The sequence below is a fragment of the Apus apus genome, chromosome 8 (genome assembly GCF_020740795.1).
Source record: "Apus apus isolate bApuApu2 chromosome 8, bApuApu2.pri.cur, whole genome shotgun sequence".
NCBI lineage: Eukaryota > Metazoa > Chordata > Aves > Apodiformes > Apodidae > Apus > Apus apus.
In genome coordinates, this window is record NC_067289.1 from 15,073,917 (window position 1) to 15,089,455 (window position 15,539).

The 15,539-nt window shown below is 47.3% G+C and overlaps 1 protein-coding gene across 1 annotated transcript; it reads left to right on the plus strand.

Moving 5' to 3' along the window:
- The first annotated feature begins 238 nt into the window (after positions 1 to 238).
- On the plus strand, positions 239 to 11,738 carry CLDN1 (claudin 1). The gene is made up of 4 exons (XM_051626897.1): positions 239 to 567; positions 8,436 to 8,600; positions 9,085 to 9,169; positions 9,668 to 11,738. The coding sequence occupies exons 1-4, from the start codon at positions 345 to 347 to the stop codon at positions 9,828 to 9,830; spliced, it is 636 nt and encodes a 211-aa protein (XP_051482857.1). The 5' UTR covers positions 239 to 344; the 3' UTR covers positions 9,831 to 11,738.
- The last annotated feature ends 3,801 nt before the right edge of the window (positions 11,739 to 15,539 follow it).

The window sequence follows — 15,539 nt, forward strand, 5'->3', positions numbered from 1 at the left end:
TGGGGAAAGCATCGACATCCCCCCCAGGCGCTGCGACCCAGGGAGGGAGCGGCAACAGCCAGGGCGGCTCCCCCGGTTTCACCGCGGAGGAGGCGAGGGGGGTGGGTGGGTGCGTGGGTGTGAGGGGCCGCGTCCCACCGCGGAAAACCCCGCGGGTCGGGGGCGCGGCCACCAGGGGGCGCGATTTGCGCGACTTTAAAAGCTGCGCGGGGCGGTGCGCGGGCGCCAGTCAGGTGCGCGCAGTCGGCTGCCGTCTCTCGCTCCCCATCGCAGCAACCCTCCGCCGGCGCGGAGCAGCCCCCCCGCCCATACCCGGGCTCCCCGCCACCCGGCTCCGCGCAGACATGGCCAGCGGGGGACTGCAACTCCTGGGCTTCGTGCTTGCCTTCCTGGGCTGGATCGGCATCATCAGCAGCACCGCCATGCCTCAGTGGAAAATGGCATCCTACGCGGGGGACAACATCGTCACGGCCCAGGCGCTCTACGAGGGGCTGTGGATGACGTGTGCCATGCAGAGCACGGGGCAGATCCAGTGCAAGGTGTACGACTCGCTGCTCAACCTGAAAAGTAAGTCGGGGCTGGGGGTTGCGGGTGTTGGGGTGTCCGTCCCATCGGCGTAATCCCTTCTACTGCTCCAGCCTCTCCGATCAGGGCTGAAGGGTATCGGTCCCGTAAGGTCATTACCCCCACATCGATGCCGGTCGTGTTGGGGCTCGGGCTTACGTGCTGGGACTGGGGTCTGTCTCCCCCACCCCTCTGCCTCGCCCAGTGCCTGTCCCGCTGGGGGTGCCGGTGCCGTCGGGTCTCAAGGTCTCTGTCTCGTTGGAGCTACGCCGCGTGTCCCTTCGGGCTGGAAGGTCTAGGGTTCGGGGTCACCCGTCGGAGCTCAGATGGATGTGTTTCGGGGTTATGGAGGTTCAGGGAGAACCCCGCCATGGCTAAGAGTGACTCCCCCGGGGACTCTACTTCGGGGCAGCCGGGGCCGGGCGCCGCCGCCTCGGGGCTGTTGGGGGACTCGGCGGGGCAGCACCCGGGGGGAGCCGGAGCCGTCCCGCAGCCTGTTGCCCGCACGCCGGCTGCCCGGCCCCGGGAAAGCGTCTCGGGACGGAAAGGGTCACATCCTTTACGTGTGTTTGGGAAGACGCTGTGATGGCAGAAGAGCTTTTGGCGACAGAAGTTCGGACAGGGACTGCGGTGGTTGGGCATGGCTCAGCAGGGAAAGGTCATCAGTGGTGCTGAAGTGGTCGTTTTCGACCACGGATCCTTTCGTTCTTGCGTTTGACTTTTTTTGGTCTTTTGTTTTCTTGGAAAGTGGCCGGGACTCCCGTGGGGCTTTTTAAGCAAAGCGCTGGCAGGTGAGCTGGACTCTAGCCCAGTCGCGTTGCCTGTAGTTTTTCAGGCAGACCCAGTACATTAAGGTAATCTCTAGATCTCTTATCTTGTCCTGGGACAGCGAAGCCATGTCATGCATGCAGGAACCTGGCTTGCTAGGGTGGGTCGCTTGGGCCGTCACGCCGAGCGGGAGCCCCAGTGAGGGCTGTTTCTAGAGCGCTGATGCGCGCAGCTGCAGCTGCCACCCAAAGGAGCTAACAAAAAAGATACTTCCTCAATATACTTTCCCTCATCCCGAGTCCAGTAGTGCCCTGGAACACCATCTCTTTCCCTAATTAATAAAATAATAATTACCACTTCGGTCACCTTCTCTTTCCCAAAGGAATGGCCAAGCAGTTTCACATAATCTGGGAACCACTGGGAGTATCCCCAAGTTAGGATTGCCACTAACCCTTCCTGTGTCACGCAGTGAAGCCGTTTACTCCGGGCCCCACCTTCGTTGCTGTCCCACATCAGTCACTCCTGCTCGCTTGCCTTCAACACCCAAGGGCCCTGTAGCAGACAGAGGTAGAAAATATTCCCTTCAGGGGTGCAGTGCACCCACTTAGCACTAACAGGGCGCAGGGCGGTGGATAATCAGGGCTGGGGCTAAGCACACAGTCCGGGGTGGCTTGAGTAGTAATTATGTGTAAACTCAGCTTCAAGCCTCTTATCTCGCACTGGGGGTGGAGGGTGAAGATGCCGGCAAGGCCGAGGAATCTTCAGCCACCCCCTGGATGGGTTGCTGAAGGTAAACTTGCCTCGGGGGGCTGTGCGGCTGCAGCCCATTGTGCTGTAAATGAGCCCAGCCTGCAGAATCAGATGCGGAGCCTGCCTTGAACAGACTCCTGAAAACCTGCCCCGGGACCTGCAGACCTGCCTCATTCATGCTGAGTGCTGAAAACCAGCTGCTCCCCTCACCTTTGTGCTGCAAACAATAAAGGCTCTTCTCTTCCAGGGCTACTGGGGAGGGAGGTGTGAGGTGCCCAGGAATTGAGGCTGAGCAATTCGTCCTTTTACTGAGCCCCTGGTCCTAGAGAGCCCACTTGCCTGAAAGTTCTCAGAAATGGCAAGAGATGTCTTTCTACTTGGGAAAGTCAGCAAGGGCTGGCTGAAGGACTCCTTGTTCTTATGTACCCAGCTTTCTTAGCTTGTGTCCTTCCCACTTGAAAGCAGATCATGCCTACAGGCACATACCTTCTCTGCTCTTTTTCCTTGTGTGGTCTCCCTTCAAGGTCTTAGAGCCACGTAGGCCTGGGCAGGGACCAGCAGAGCTATTTTAGGTGCAGATGTGAAAATACCTTAATTCGTACCCAGTTCAAGAGCTGCATCCTGGGACAGGTGCAGCTATGGAGTATGAGCTCCCTTATGGCACGAATTTATTTCATGGTGAAGGTGGTACAGCTGTGTGGACAGAAAAGCTTCTCCAGACCCTCACATGCTCTTGAGCTACAATCAGAGCCTCATGCACTGATGGGAGAGGCTCGGATCTGCAGTAGTAATTGTCCCCATAGTGAGTCTTCTCACACCTGTGGAAATTCAAGGTTGTGAGAATGCTGGGAGGCTTTCCCAGCAAGCAGATGGGTATCTGGTAGCTATCACTGTTCCCCTTCATGTGTCAGTGTTGGCTGCTTGGACTGCACGTTGGAGGTGGGGTTGGCACAAGCTAATGAGCACCACTAGCCAACTGAGGGGCATCCAGCTTCCTGTGTGGCCACACTGCTGGAGTGCACCCGTGCTGGCACTTCTCCCGCAGCTGCGTTCAGCTGAGGGCTTATGTCAGGGCTGCTATTCAGGCAATAGAAAGGCTGCGTTTTGCTGGCTTACGTGAAAAGCAGTGCGTGGCCACATGCAGACATAGAGGCAACAAAAGCCACCCTTGCAACAAGGCTTTGTTGCACGGCCTCAGCATTGTTCTTGTAGCCCTCCAGCATCGTCCATGGAGCTTAGCTCAGCTTTGTGCTCCTCAGGGGGATGGTCTCAGACAGGAGGGAGGAGGGCTCCTGGTGTACCTGTCTCTGGAACCTTTCAGCCCCACCTAACCACACTCTCCTGTTCAGAGAAGAGGTGTTCCGAGTCCTGTTGAGGCTGTTTTGGTTGAAGATATTCATCACCCTGTTTGGTTTTCCTGGGAGAGGTTCTGTATTTGAGGCAAGCTGAGACTCATCTAGCACTAAATCACCAAACCTAATACATCTACAATGAACCTTTGTGCTCTAGCCCAGAAAATAAACAAGGGTTTGGGTGCCCTCTGGGACAAACTGCATCACTGCAATGTGAAATCTTCCCTCCTACATCTTTACCACCCTGGCTGAGCCTGTTCCAGGAGGTGGGGAAGAGGATGGGTTGGGGTAAGAAAGGGTTCATGGTCAGGTTACTGCTACTCTTGTGATGTTGGGGTAGTTGGGAGGATGGCTGAAGGAGGGACAAAGTTTTAGCAGAGGGGACAAACATATCCAAATAGTCACCCTCTCTCTGGAGTAAAGAGGTGGAACCTGCTGGTGTCTGTGCTTTCACGTGGGTTAAGGGTTAATTTGCTCCCATGTTTCTCAATCCCTGTTCCTTCCTCATGAAAAATCATGATCTAGTGATAAAACAGGCTCACTTGCTCTGCTTTGAGAAGGTAGAGCTGTTACTTGGAATGCCACTGAGGCTGTTCCTGTGTGGTGCCTTGTTGTGACTGCAAGACTGGATGGGAGTCTGTTGCAATACACTGGTTTTATTGCTCTACAAGCAGGTTCTAAGCAGCTTTAGTAGCTCTTACTAAATCTCTTGGTGAGGGAATTTGCAGGCTTCGTGAGAAAGCAGGCTGCTCAGGTCTCTTCTGGAAATGGTACTATGTGGCCTGCCTTACCAGTAAGCCCTCTCTGCTGTTTAAATTAATGCAGGATGACATTGAACTGTATTTGCTTTGGAGTATCAGGGTACAAGGCCACTGTCACCTACTGAACTTGCCTGTTCTGCACTAGGACATGCTATGAGGACTTACCAGCCTTCCCACTTGATGAGAAACATGACCCAGTCTGAGTCTGCATGCTGCCCTGTTCTCCTGTATAGTCTCCTAGACTTGTGTGGAGGTGCTTTGAGGGAGTTCAGAATGGAATATATGATGGTGATGGGAGTGCAGGGTCTTTGCAGGGGCTGGTAAGGGGATTGAAAGCCTCCAAGCCACCAGCAGGCTTTTGGGTCCATCCAGAATGACTGCAAAGTGTGAAATGTTTTCTAGCTACCTCTGAAGCTGTTGTTGCTTGTTCAGACCTTCATTTCCTTGCCTGCTGTGTAAAAGTAACTTTCCCATGCTGGCAGGGCAGAACAGCAGGATCTCAGATCCTGCTCCTTCAAGGAGATTCAGCTTTCATGAAACCTCAGTGAGAAGGCTTTGAAGGCTGCTGGCGTCTCTTGGAGTAGGTGGACAGTGTAATGTGCTTCCTACACTACAGGGATGCTTGTAACTCCTGAGCAACTTCCTTTGCAGAGATTAGAGAGAGCTGCACAGCATCTGTTTCACCTGTGTTCTGTTATCACTTGGCTGTGTGGAGGCCCATGGGAAGGAAAGCAGTCTGTATTTTAAATACAAACAAGGCAGTCAGTGAGCATCCCTATCAGAAAATAATCTACACATGGAGTCATTACAGCAATATTGCATTACAAAAATCCCATGGCACTTTCCCCACAGCTTTTCTATAATGTAGATGGTATAAACAGAATAAATAAGGAAATGTGATGACAGAAAAATAACCCCAAGCATATGCTGGTGAAGTATTTTTTTAATAACTAAGGAGTTGCCAGCAATTACTTCTGTGTCAGGTAATGATAGTTGTGGGAAGGAAAAAGTCTTACATAGGCCCTGGGTAAACTGCATCATGTATTTTGTGTCCAAACCCACTAACAATAAGTTAGAGCTGTTTGTTAGTGTGTTTTTAAAAAATGGGTTTCATTATGTGAAACAGGTGTGAGCTGCTTGTGTAATTTTTGTGGGCTTACAGTGTTTTCTAGCTTGGAGAATTCACATTAGCCATTCTCACTAGTTTTATATCTCTGTCCTTTGGTACTTGCTGTAGGCTTTTCAGGCCAGGTTTCTAATTACTAACCAGCAATAAAAGGGCTTGGCTTCTGAGTAAATAGGTGGTTTATATTGGCAAAACACTGTTGCCATCTGGCAGCTGCTGTTGGGTGCCAGGCCAGTTTGTCTTGTGCAGGACTGTTTTTTCCCCAAGGGCTCCTGAAAATGCCTGGACTTTCCAACAGCCTTGGTGTATAATGTGGGAAGCAGCAAGCACTGCACTACCTGTTCCTGTTGGTGAGACAGCTGTAGCAGCAAGGAGTGTGGGGGAAATCCTGTTTCTCACTAATATGATAGAATTGGTAATGTTAAATTGCTGTAGAGTATCCCTGCCTGTTGTCAGTGACCATTCCTGTTTAGCAGGTTAAGACAATATCATACTTGTATCATTTGGGATTTTGAAAGCACCTGGAAAGGCCCATGTGAACAACAGAACTGTATTAAACCAGCTTTCTCAGCTTCTGGATGTGCAGCTTCCATTGACAACGTGGTTGTTAATGTGTATATAATAACCAAGAGCTTGTGTGATTATTAACCACAGTCAATGTACTGTACACATTGCAAAAGTAGTAGGAAGACAAAAGCACAGTCTCCCAGCACATGCTATGAGCACAGGGCAGCCAGTCTGGATGGAGGGGAGGCTGGTGGGAGGCTAATACAGTCATGTCATTGCCTCTGTCCTCTTATGCCATGGAGCCTATGGACAGGAGGGAGTTGAGGACATCAAGAGAGATCCCTCCAGGGTCAACTGCTGAAAGCCAGTGGTCCTGGGAAAATGCTCACAATGCTGCTTTTTGTTCAGCTGCTTCTGCAAAGTTGTCATGGCATGTGTCCAGTTACTACTTGTACATCTTGAGATTTTTAGCAGGTTTCATAGCTAGGTCTTCTGAGGTCATTTTTCAAGCATCTTCCTGTGTTTGTCCCTTAGTACTGTGTTTGAAGGTGAGAGGTCTTTTCCCACCCGTATAACTAGTTTTCTAGTTGTTTTCAAGTTGTAATTTCTTCTGCAGCAAGACTAAGCCCAGTTTACTGCAGACTCAATTAAAAATATTTGGTACTTTGCAGGAAATGTCCTTTCTCATACAAAGTATGAACTAATGTGTAGAGACACTGGCCTCTCCAGAGCTCCTGCTGTAATGGACAATTTAGCCTTAAATGTATGGTTGCCTGGGTGGTAACCTGTCAGCTGAAAATTTACATAGTTTTCTGTAAGCTAGAAATAATTTTTAGAGTGTAATCTCTGACATTGGAGATAAATCTCTTATAAAGTGTTTGGATGCTGCTGTTGTGGTTGATGCTAAAGTGGTATGTAGCTTTGTAAATGGGTTTCTGTAATCAGTGCAACAGATGGGTTTTGATTAACACCTGATTGGGATTTTTCCCAAGGACTTTTTCCTTACAAAAGTGTTATTTCTTATTGCTCTGAATAATGCTTTTTTCATGATACTGGTTTTTAACTAGTTTCATAATCTGTTTGCAGAAGAATAAGGGGATGTGTATAGAGGTTGGTCCAGATCTCTCTTGCAGCAGGACTAGAGCCTGATAGCCTGTTGTTGGTCTCAGTCACAAGAATGTTTCTGCACAAGCAGTGCCATGGGGCAGAGTAGTAGGGAAGCTGCAGGATGATAGGTGTGGGGCTGTGCTACCCTCCTGGCCAGTATCAGACTTGAACTCCTGCCTGGACTCCAGGTTGAGCCAGAGCCTGTTGTTGTAGCACAGGCTCTGATGTGCTCACCACACCAGTGCTGAGTGATGAGTTTGCAGGTGCTCTGTTGCAGGCTAAAATCTTGCAGCTGCAGTTGTCCAAGCTTGAAGTGCTTTGCAGAGCTCTGGCAGAATGCAGTCAGTGTGCTTTCTGAGGGCGTTCTGAGAGCTCCAGACTTGAGAACAGATTCTGGTCCTACTTTGCTAAAACTGTACCTGTGTCATTGCTAGATAACCTGTGTCAGGGGACACTTTTTTCTTGGTTACAGCATTCTCCTCCCCTGGGAGCTTATTCCTTTGATTAACCAGCCCCGTGTGTTCCCAGATCTCAGCAGGACTGTGTATTAAAATCCATGTTGTTCAAACAAACCTCGTTTGCCAGGCAATAAAGCTCAGGCTTTTATTTCACTGTTATTCAGGTGTTTTCGCCTCCTGAGTTTTTTATCAATAATGGCTTCATTTATATCATTTTTTTCTCCCTTCACATAAAGAAAATCTGAAATGGGTAGCTCTCATGTCCATGGGGTTATTGTGACTGTGTCTTCAGATGAGTCATTATAAAGCTATATCTTGGATAAAGTGCATTGTGTCTTGTCTGCTGAGAAACCAGTCAGAGGCAACCCTGCCTATGGGAGGCATCACCCTAGGTTCTAAGTCTTCAAAAGCACAAGAAGCTCTTAAAACATTTTAACATTTTTGAATCTAATAAGTTAAATATTTTAGGCAGAAAAAAAATCCCTATTTTTCACTTGGCTGGGAAAATCCTGTTTCTGTTGCAACTGGTTTTTTTGTACCCTCTGGGACACAAACAGGATTAAACACACAAATCTCTAAGGTATTTGTATGACACCGGTTTTGGAAGCCTTGAGCAATAAAGGGGCCTTGCTGAGTAGAATGTGGGACTATTCATATGTATGGTGCTATTCATATTAAAACATGTGCCTAAATGCTTTGTCAAGGTAGAGCCTAAATCTGAATACTTCTTTTGATAAACAGATATGTTCTTCCAATTGGGATTCAAACGATCAAGGAACAAAAGATGTCTGAGGGCAATTCCCAGGTCATTTCCTGCAAAGAGCTGCATGCCCTTGTTTGCCATGCATTTTAGAAGAGTCAGACTCCTCTGATCTTGATGCATGACTCAGTTGAAGCTTAAAGAGAAATGTCTTGGTTGTATCCTGTGTGACACTGAGCAGAGTATTTTGATACATTATTACCGACCCCAGAAATCTAAATTTCTATTTGTATCTTGATTTTTTTTTTTCTTTGTGGTAACTCAAATCCTCCTGTCTTCCAGGCAACCTGCAGGCCACTCGGGCTTTGATGGTGGCTGCCATCGTCCTGGGCCTTATTGGGATATTTGTTGCTGTGATTGGTATGAAATGCATGAAGTGCATGGAAGACGACCAGGTGAAGAAGATGCGGATGGCTGTCTTCGGTGGGGTGATCATCCTCATTGCAGGTTGGTAACTATAGATGTGTTTAATGTTAAATGTGCAGCTTCCAAAATGGCATCTTTCATAGGATGTGAGAAGATGGGGAGGGTTTGCTGTTATTGCTCCAACGGCTTTTTGGGCTTGGAATTCCACAGTGGTCTTTGGCATAGTAGCTGCTGGGTATCTGAGGCATCAGGTGGGTCTCTTGGTACTAGCGTTATGCTTTCTATATGGACTGCATGCCTTCAGTTTCTACTAGCAGAGCTGAGTTTGACCTGTATGCCCTGCTTCAGTGAAAGGCAGTGGACAGCACTGCTTTTGGTGCAGTGTAACTGTGGGTGACTTTAAATACTTTCTCCCTGAACAAGCTCTAAGTAATGGCTCAGCTTCTCAGGGCAGCAGCTCAGCATCAGTCCAGATGCTGGTTTTGCTACACACTTATTTTTGCAGTGATTTTTGTGCCGTATTGTTTTTTCTTAATACATGACATTGTGTTCCCTTCATGTGCAGGCTTGGCAGCACTGGTGGCCACATCGTGGTATGGCAACAAAGTGGCTCGGGACTTCTATGACCCTTTCACCCCTGTCAACACCAGGTACTGACCCATTTGATACAACAGTACGGTATAGCGTACAAAAAATGCTCACAGGGTTAAGTTTTGAGTAACAGTGGCTCAAAACAAAGAAGAGGATTTCCTGAGCTAGCTGAGTTGACTTCATACTGTGCAGAAGGAGCATTAGAACCAGGTCTCATAATCCATGTACATCTTAAAGCCATGACTTCAGGAAGCATCCCTGCCGGAGACCTAATGGCTGTGACTTCTGCATTTTCCCTCCACTTAAAAGCTCAAAGGCTGGTTTGCACAGAGCTTGGCCCTGCTGCAGGTGTGCAGGGTGAGCTGACTGGACTAACCCACTGTGCAGAGCTCTGGGCTTTGAGGGTCAGTGGAGCTTCAGGCTGCTCCAGACTCCTGTCTTGCAGGAAGCCACTTCCATCCCAATTTCAGCTCTCTTCTGCTTTGCATGGACATGCTAACCCTGTAATCCAGAACAGTTATATGTAGTATTCATTTTCTTTCTTGTTTCTCCCCCAGATTTGAGTTTGGATCAGCTCTCTTTATTGGCTGGGCAGCTGCTTCTCTCACCATACTGGGGGGAGCCTTCCTCTGCTGCTCCTGTCCACGGAGAGAAACTTCATATCCACCCAGCCGAGGCTATCCAAAAAATGCCCCCTCCACAGGGAAGGATTATGTATAATGAAACAAAGAAGAGGAGCCCCCAGCACTGGTAGTGAAAACACTTTGGAGAGGACACTACAATGCCACTGTCCTGAGCAGAGTTCAGACTCTAGGTTCTGCCTTCCTCTTCTTCCAAAAATGTGTATATTTTTGTAATCCTCTTTGCTACTGGACATAACTTCCCCTTTCTCTCCCAGCCCATGGAGGAAGGCTAGCCTAGGTTCATAGGTGTTGCCACTGGAAATATGAAACCTCCAAGCTTGGGTTAAGTTTAGTATTTGGGAGTAAAAGGGAAAATGATACTGTTTTTTTAGATGGATGTTGGTGCTTTTTTTAGTTGTTTTTTTTAAAAAAATAGATGGTAACAATTCAGTCCCATATCCCACTAAGTTAGAGCCCAGTGTGAGGTGTGCAGAAATTAAAGGAGCATATACTATATACAAAGCAATGAAACCAATAGACTAAGGGGAAACATAATTTTAGGGAAAAAACTTGACATGTAGGAATGTTTGAAGAGATGTAAAATGCTCTTGTACTGTCTTACTGGCATCATCTCTAGCAACTTCCCTTCTGTGCAGATTGGCATGATAAAGGGCCAGACACAATTAAATTGCAGTAATTGAAATTGAAAGTTGTATCTGTCCATGCATATGCTGTTGGCTGACAGAAAAGGCAGCATAAGGTGACTTGGCTTCACAGGATGTCATTGCTCTTTTTGTCAAGATCTTGTAGGTTTATTGTGTCTGAGCCAAAGGCTGCAAAATTGAGACTGTAGAAGTTAACAGCTGCCTCCCAAAAAAGCTGCATGTTTCCCTGGTGCTGGGGAAGAGATCACAAAAATTATCTCTTTCTGTTTTCACTGGGTGTCTGTTTAGGCTGTTGCTGTTCCTTAGACACCAAGTGCTGCTGGTAACTATTTCTCCATGTTCCCACTCTAGTACCTAACTGAGCTTGAAGCTTTATCTCCTTGTGTGTCTTACAGGCCACTTTTTAACAAACTCTTCTATTTCCTTGAGTCTTTTTCATTTAGGCTTTGTTAGGGATCTTAATTTGCCTTATGCAGCTAAACGTGTTAAATTGAATGTACTGCTGCTCCCTGATGTTTCTCCAAGGATACCTCACATGTGGCCATTTGATCCTGTCTTTCTTGTAAACACTTTTATTGATGATATGAAGGCAAATTCCAAGGAAACTGACCCAAAGGTTATGGCATTTTATTTTAATCCAAGTTTACCAAAGAGGAAGTAACTAGCATTTTAAAGATAAAGCCATCTTTACCTATCAAGTAATAAAAAAAAAAAGCAGCTTGTCAAAGGTTCCCAACCCTTCCTCTGAAACACCCAGTCAGTCACTTGGTGTTTGACTAACACTGGCTGAGGCTGTCCAGGGTTAAGTTTTGTAATTCCTAGATGGATGGATGGTACTAGTTCTCCAAAGCTCAACCTTGCTTTTTCTACAGAAGGAAACTGGTTGCTTCTGACCAGGCTTTATAATTGTGTGTGTTCAGATGCATCAGATTTCTTGACTTGCTCCTGTAGATAGGGAGAATCTCTGGGGCTGAGCGATGTACAACCATGGCCTAGGTGGTTTGTAAAAGCCTTGTACCTCTGCTTGACCTGACTCTGCAACAACATAAATAAGTTACTAGAAGAAACCAACCAGAGCATTTGCTTCAGGCTGGAGTTATGTTGGCCTGTACTTGGAGCTGGGTCATGTGGCTTCCACTTCTCCATGGGGAACTGCCCGTGCACAGCAGCTGCCTCATGAGACCTTGTCTTACGAGATGGCAGCTCAGGTCACATTAAAGAGCAGCTGAAGCCTGTGCTTTTGTATTTGCATTAACCCTGAGCCAGGGAGCAGATGCTTGTATTGGGAACTTGTATAAATTGTTTAAATGATTTCAATAAATGGACTTTTTTAAGGAAAATCAGACTGCATTACTCCATTTCTTGTTTTTGAGCAAAACTTGGACAGTGTGCATGGAAGAGAAGATGGGGGCTTGGGGTATTGAAAGCCTGCCTGCCAGTGTGGAGCTTGTTTAGCTGTGTGTATCTACTGCAGACATAGGTGGGGACAGATCTTCTGCAGTGAGTCAGGCAGTTGTGGCCTCTGGCAGAAACTTACCCAGTAATCTGCCAGGGTTGCAGCCCGGGAACCAGAAGGTCTGCTCCTTGGCAAGGCAGGCTGCACCCTGGGTGGAGCAGGAAGGGGCAGGGGGGGCAGATGGCTCCTTCACAGGGGAGTGGGAGCAGCAGGAATGGGGAAGGGATGGGGTGTGGAGACAAGACACTCCCAGGGGAGGTGGTTTTACTGTCTCTAGCTTTATCTGGGGTAGGTATGTGCAGGCTGTGGCTATCTCTACAAGATGATCTGCCTCCAGGGCAGGAAGAGACCTGCTGATCTCTGTCTTTAAAAAAAAAAGAGGCAAAAAAAAAAACCCAACCAGACCCCAACAACAAGCTACCTGTTATGTGCAATTTCTTGACATTCTGGGTTAACAGGATCATGAAGAGATAGACCCTGGGAGGATCCACCTCACTAAACCCCCTTTGGGAGGGTACTGTGCTCCTCCCAGCTGTGACAAGAGCGCAACCAGGCAGGTATAGTTTTTGCAAGCCAGCTAGAGGATGGTTCCAGTTGGGGATGGTCTCTTCTAACTTGAACTGATACCTCCTCAGGGTAGTAAGGTTGTATCCCCATTCCTTCCACCTGGTCTATAACCCTTTTTCCATTCATTAGAGCTTTTGTGTTCATCCCTTTCATATTTTCAAGTACACGTGATGAGAGGCAAACTTCATTTAAAATATTTCTTAAGCTCAGTCAAGGAGCTGCCTCCTCTATTCCCTCTTTCCAAGGGCTGTTTGCTTTTGTAATTACAAACAAAAGGAATAGAGCTAATTAGGCCTTGTAAAGCTGGCAGAGCAAAACAGCCAGCCATGTGGCTGGCTGAGTGAGCTTGCAGTGCCTGGAGCAGACTGGTGGCCTGGCACAGTTTGGGGTCCATGGTCATTCTTATTCCAACCTGTCAATTAGTCAAGGATTTCTATTGAGATTAATTTTTTTCCCATGGTTTTGTGCACTCTCCAAGGCCTTTTGCAAAGTTCCAGTCTGAGGTGTCCTGGGCAGAAGAACAGGGAGGGAAAGCAATCAAGCAATCCCACTTATAAAATGGACAGCAGGACTGTCAAAAATAAGCTGACTGTAAGAAAGGTAGATATGTGTGTGAGGAAACAGGCAGAGAAAGGCTTGCTTGTTTGATATGCTTTTCATGTCACAATATTCACAGCCAAACTTATATTTGGATATGGTTTGTGGATTGCCAGCTGGCTGGAAAGCCAAGGATGAAGTTTGGGGGTAAACAATTTCATGTGACACATCTTAATTCTCGTCCAGGGTTGACAAGGAGCAGCGTATCTCTTGGGGGGGGCTGATGTCTTGAGATGACCCTGCTGCTGCTTAGGAGGGAGCTTTGCCTTTCATACATGATCAGCAATTCCACTTGGCTATGTTTTCTACAGCCCTTTGACTATCTCTGCTGTAGGTTGCATAGAAAAGGAGTAACAGGTTGAAAGCTGGGGGAGAGTTTCCCACTGTTTTCAATCCTTGCATGTGACTTTCCTGCTGCTCAAGCTATCTTGCAATGAAATTGTAGCATTTGTCTGTACAGACAATGGGAACTTTGCTTCTTGGCATCTTCTTCCACACCATTATTCACATGGTGCCAGAGCTCTGCATACTGTGCCAGGAACTTCACTGTTGGTGGGAATTAAATGCTTGTTTATATTGCTTAGGTATTTTGAAGAAATAAGAGAGCTGAAGATGTTTTTGGAATAGCATCAGCCTGCTGCATTTCTTGGCTTCTCCAACTCAAAAATTTTAAGAAACTGTGCTAATGTTTTTATCAGATTCAGCTCCTAATTTACACGAGTTTCTTATATTAAATTTGCCTTTGTTTTCTGTATTGCTCTGAGCATATAGATGTAGTATATTGAAGCACTGGAAGCTCTTTGGCAACTGAGATCCCAGAAGTAACCAATAGGGCTGGTGATAAGTGTTTGTGAAATGTTCATGGAAGCTCAGAATCTTTAAAATCTAAGGCAGAAGAAGATATAAAGGCATTACTGAGGGAAAGAAGTTAATAGTGCACTTAAGAGCAAACTTTAGCAATGCCAGTGACTTTCTGACATTGCTCAAATGTACCAGAGTTGAAAATCTACGTTAAGTAACCAGACTAAAAGAACTTGAATCTCTATCCTGAGCAGGGAGTCATATGGAATAATTCTGGGACAGCCAGTGAGTTGACAGTGATTTAAAATTGTCTCAATGTTTTCACAAAGGACATGCAAAAGATGCCAACAGTAGCAGCATCTTCCAGGGTTTTATACCAGTGCCAAGTTGAAAAGGCATCCCATGGAGTCAGCTGTTTGTACAGTGGCAGAGCTGCAGTCAAATCTTGCAGAGTAAGACCTCTCATGTGGCCAAACACAGTCCTGCCAGCAAGTACCACCCATGTACATGCTGTTACGATTTCTCCTCCAAGACCCTGTTGCCCACCACCTTAGCACCCACCAACTGGCAGAGGAGATATCTGATGTCACCCAGAGTAGACACAGGATTGCTCACCACAGGCCTTGTCCAGATGCACTAATTTTTGTGTTTCAGCCAAGGTGTTGCATCCGACTGGGCAAATGACCTGGACTTTCCAAACTGATCCTTTTATTGCAACAGAAACAACATCACAAGGACTTCCTCATTATCCCCATTTATTAAACTCTTCATTCCTCCAATCCCACTGGCTCTATAATTTGCCTGGTTGCTGTTTCTTGTCTTCAAGAAGCCTAGCCTGCAACAAGCAGCTTGTTCTTCTGTGGCACGTTGCTTTGCACCCTGTCTACTGTTCCTGCAGAAGTCCTGCATGCTGTGGCATCTGCATCACTGAGCAGAAAGGGAAAAATGCTCCTTTGTTGAGCCTCATGTGCTTGATTGGAAAACATCCCAACTCCTACAGCTTTTCTAGAAGAGCCCTGCCTGGATTCCTAGCATACTGTCTCAGGAACTTGATGTTTCTAGGGTCTACATTTTCTACAGAGACCTACAAAAGACACCAGGCACCCTCAACCATGACAACCTGTGGGTGCTTCTGCTTTGCTGCTTCAGGACCTGCAGGCAGCTGCCAGCTGGGGGGTCCTGCCCAGGCAAGGGGGCAAGCACCAGGCAACCCATCTGCTGGGTTTGGCCTGTGGCACAGAAACTGCCCTCCATTTCCATCCTGTTCATCAGCCAGGCCCAGGAGCAGGTTTCATGTCAGGAACCTGAATTTTGATGTTAAGTTTTGTATATTTAGATATTTTTGTATGTTTGGTTTTTTGCCCTTTGAAATTGAGTTCTACTCCTTGGCTGCCCCTCTTCTCTACAGTTGTCCAGGTCCTCCTCCTTGAAGAAGGACTTTCCCAAAGTGCTTGCATCACCAGGTGCACCTGACTGTACCAGACTGTTCCTGACGAGCACAGCCAGGCTGGGTTAGATGAGTTGGTGGCACATTCTGTCTGGGAACATTGCACAAGTCCCATTCTTACCATGATATTTTTGTATTTCACCTACCACATCATAAAATACCAGACCTGTGAAATGTACATCACTGGCTCTTGTCTGGGAAGGATGTGACTGACATAAAAACCCCCGACATTTCACATCAGGGCTGAGAACAAACTCTTTCATCACAGTTAAG

Excerpts from the sequence above, each read along its gene's own strand:
- CLDN1 (XM_051626897.1), top strand. The coding sequence starts at position 345 with ATGGCCAGCGGGGGACTGCAACTCCTGGGCTTCGTGCTTGCCTTCCTG. Across the intron at positions 8,601-9,084 it reads GGTGATCATCCTCATTGCAG|GCTTGGCAGCACTGGTGGCC; the intron begins GTTGGTAACTAT and ends CTTCATGTGCAG. Across the intron at positions 9,170-9,667 it reads TTCACCCCTGTCAACACCAG|ATTTGAGTTTGGATCAGCTC; the intron begins GTACTGACCCAT and ends TTTCTCCCCCAG.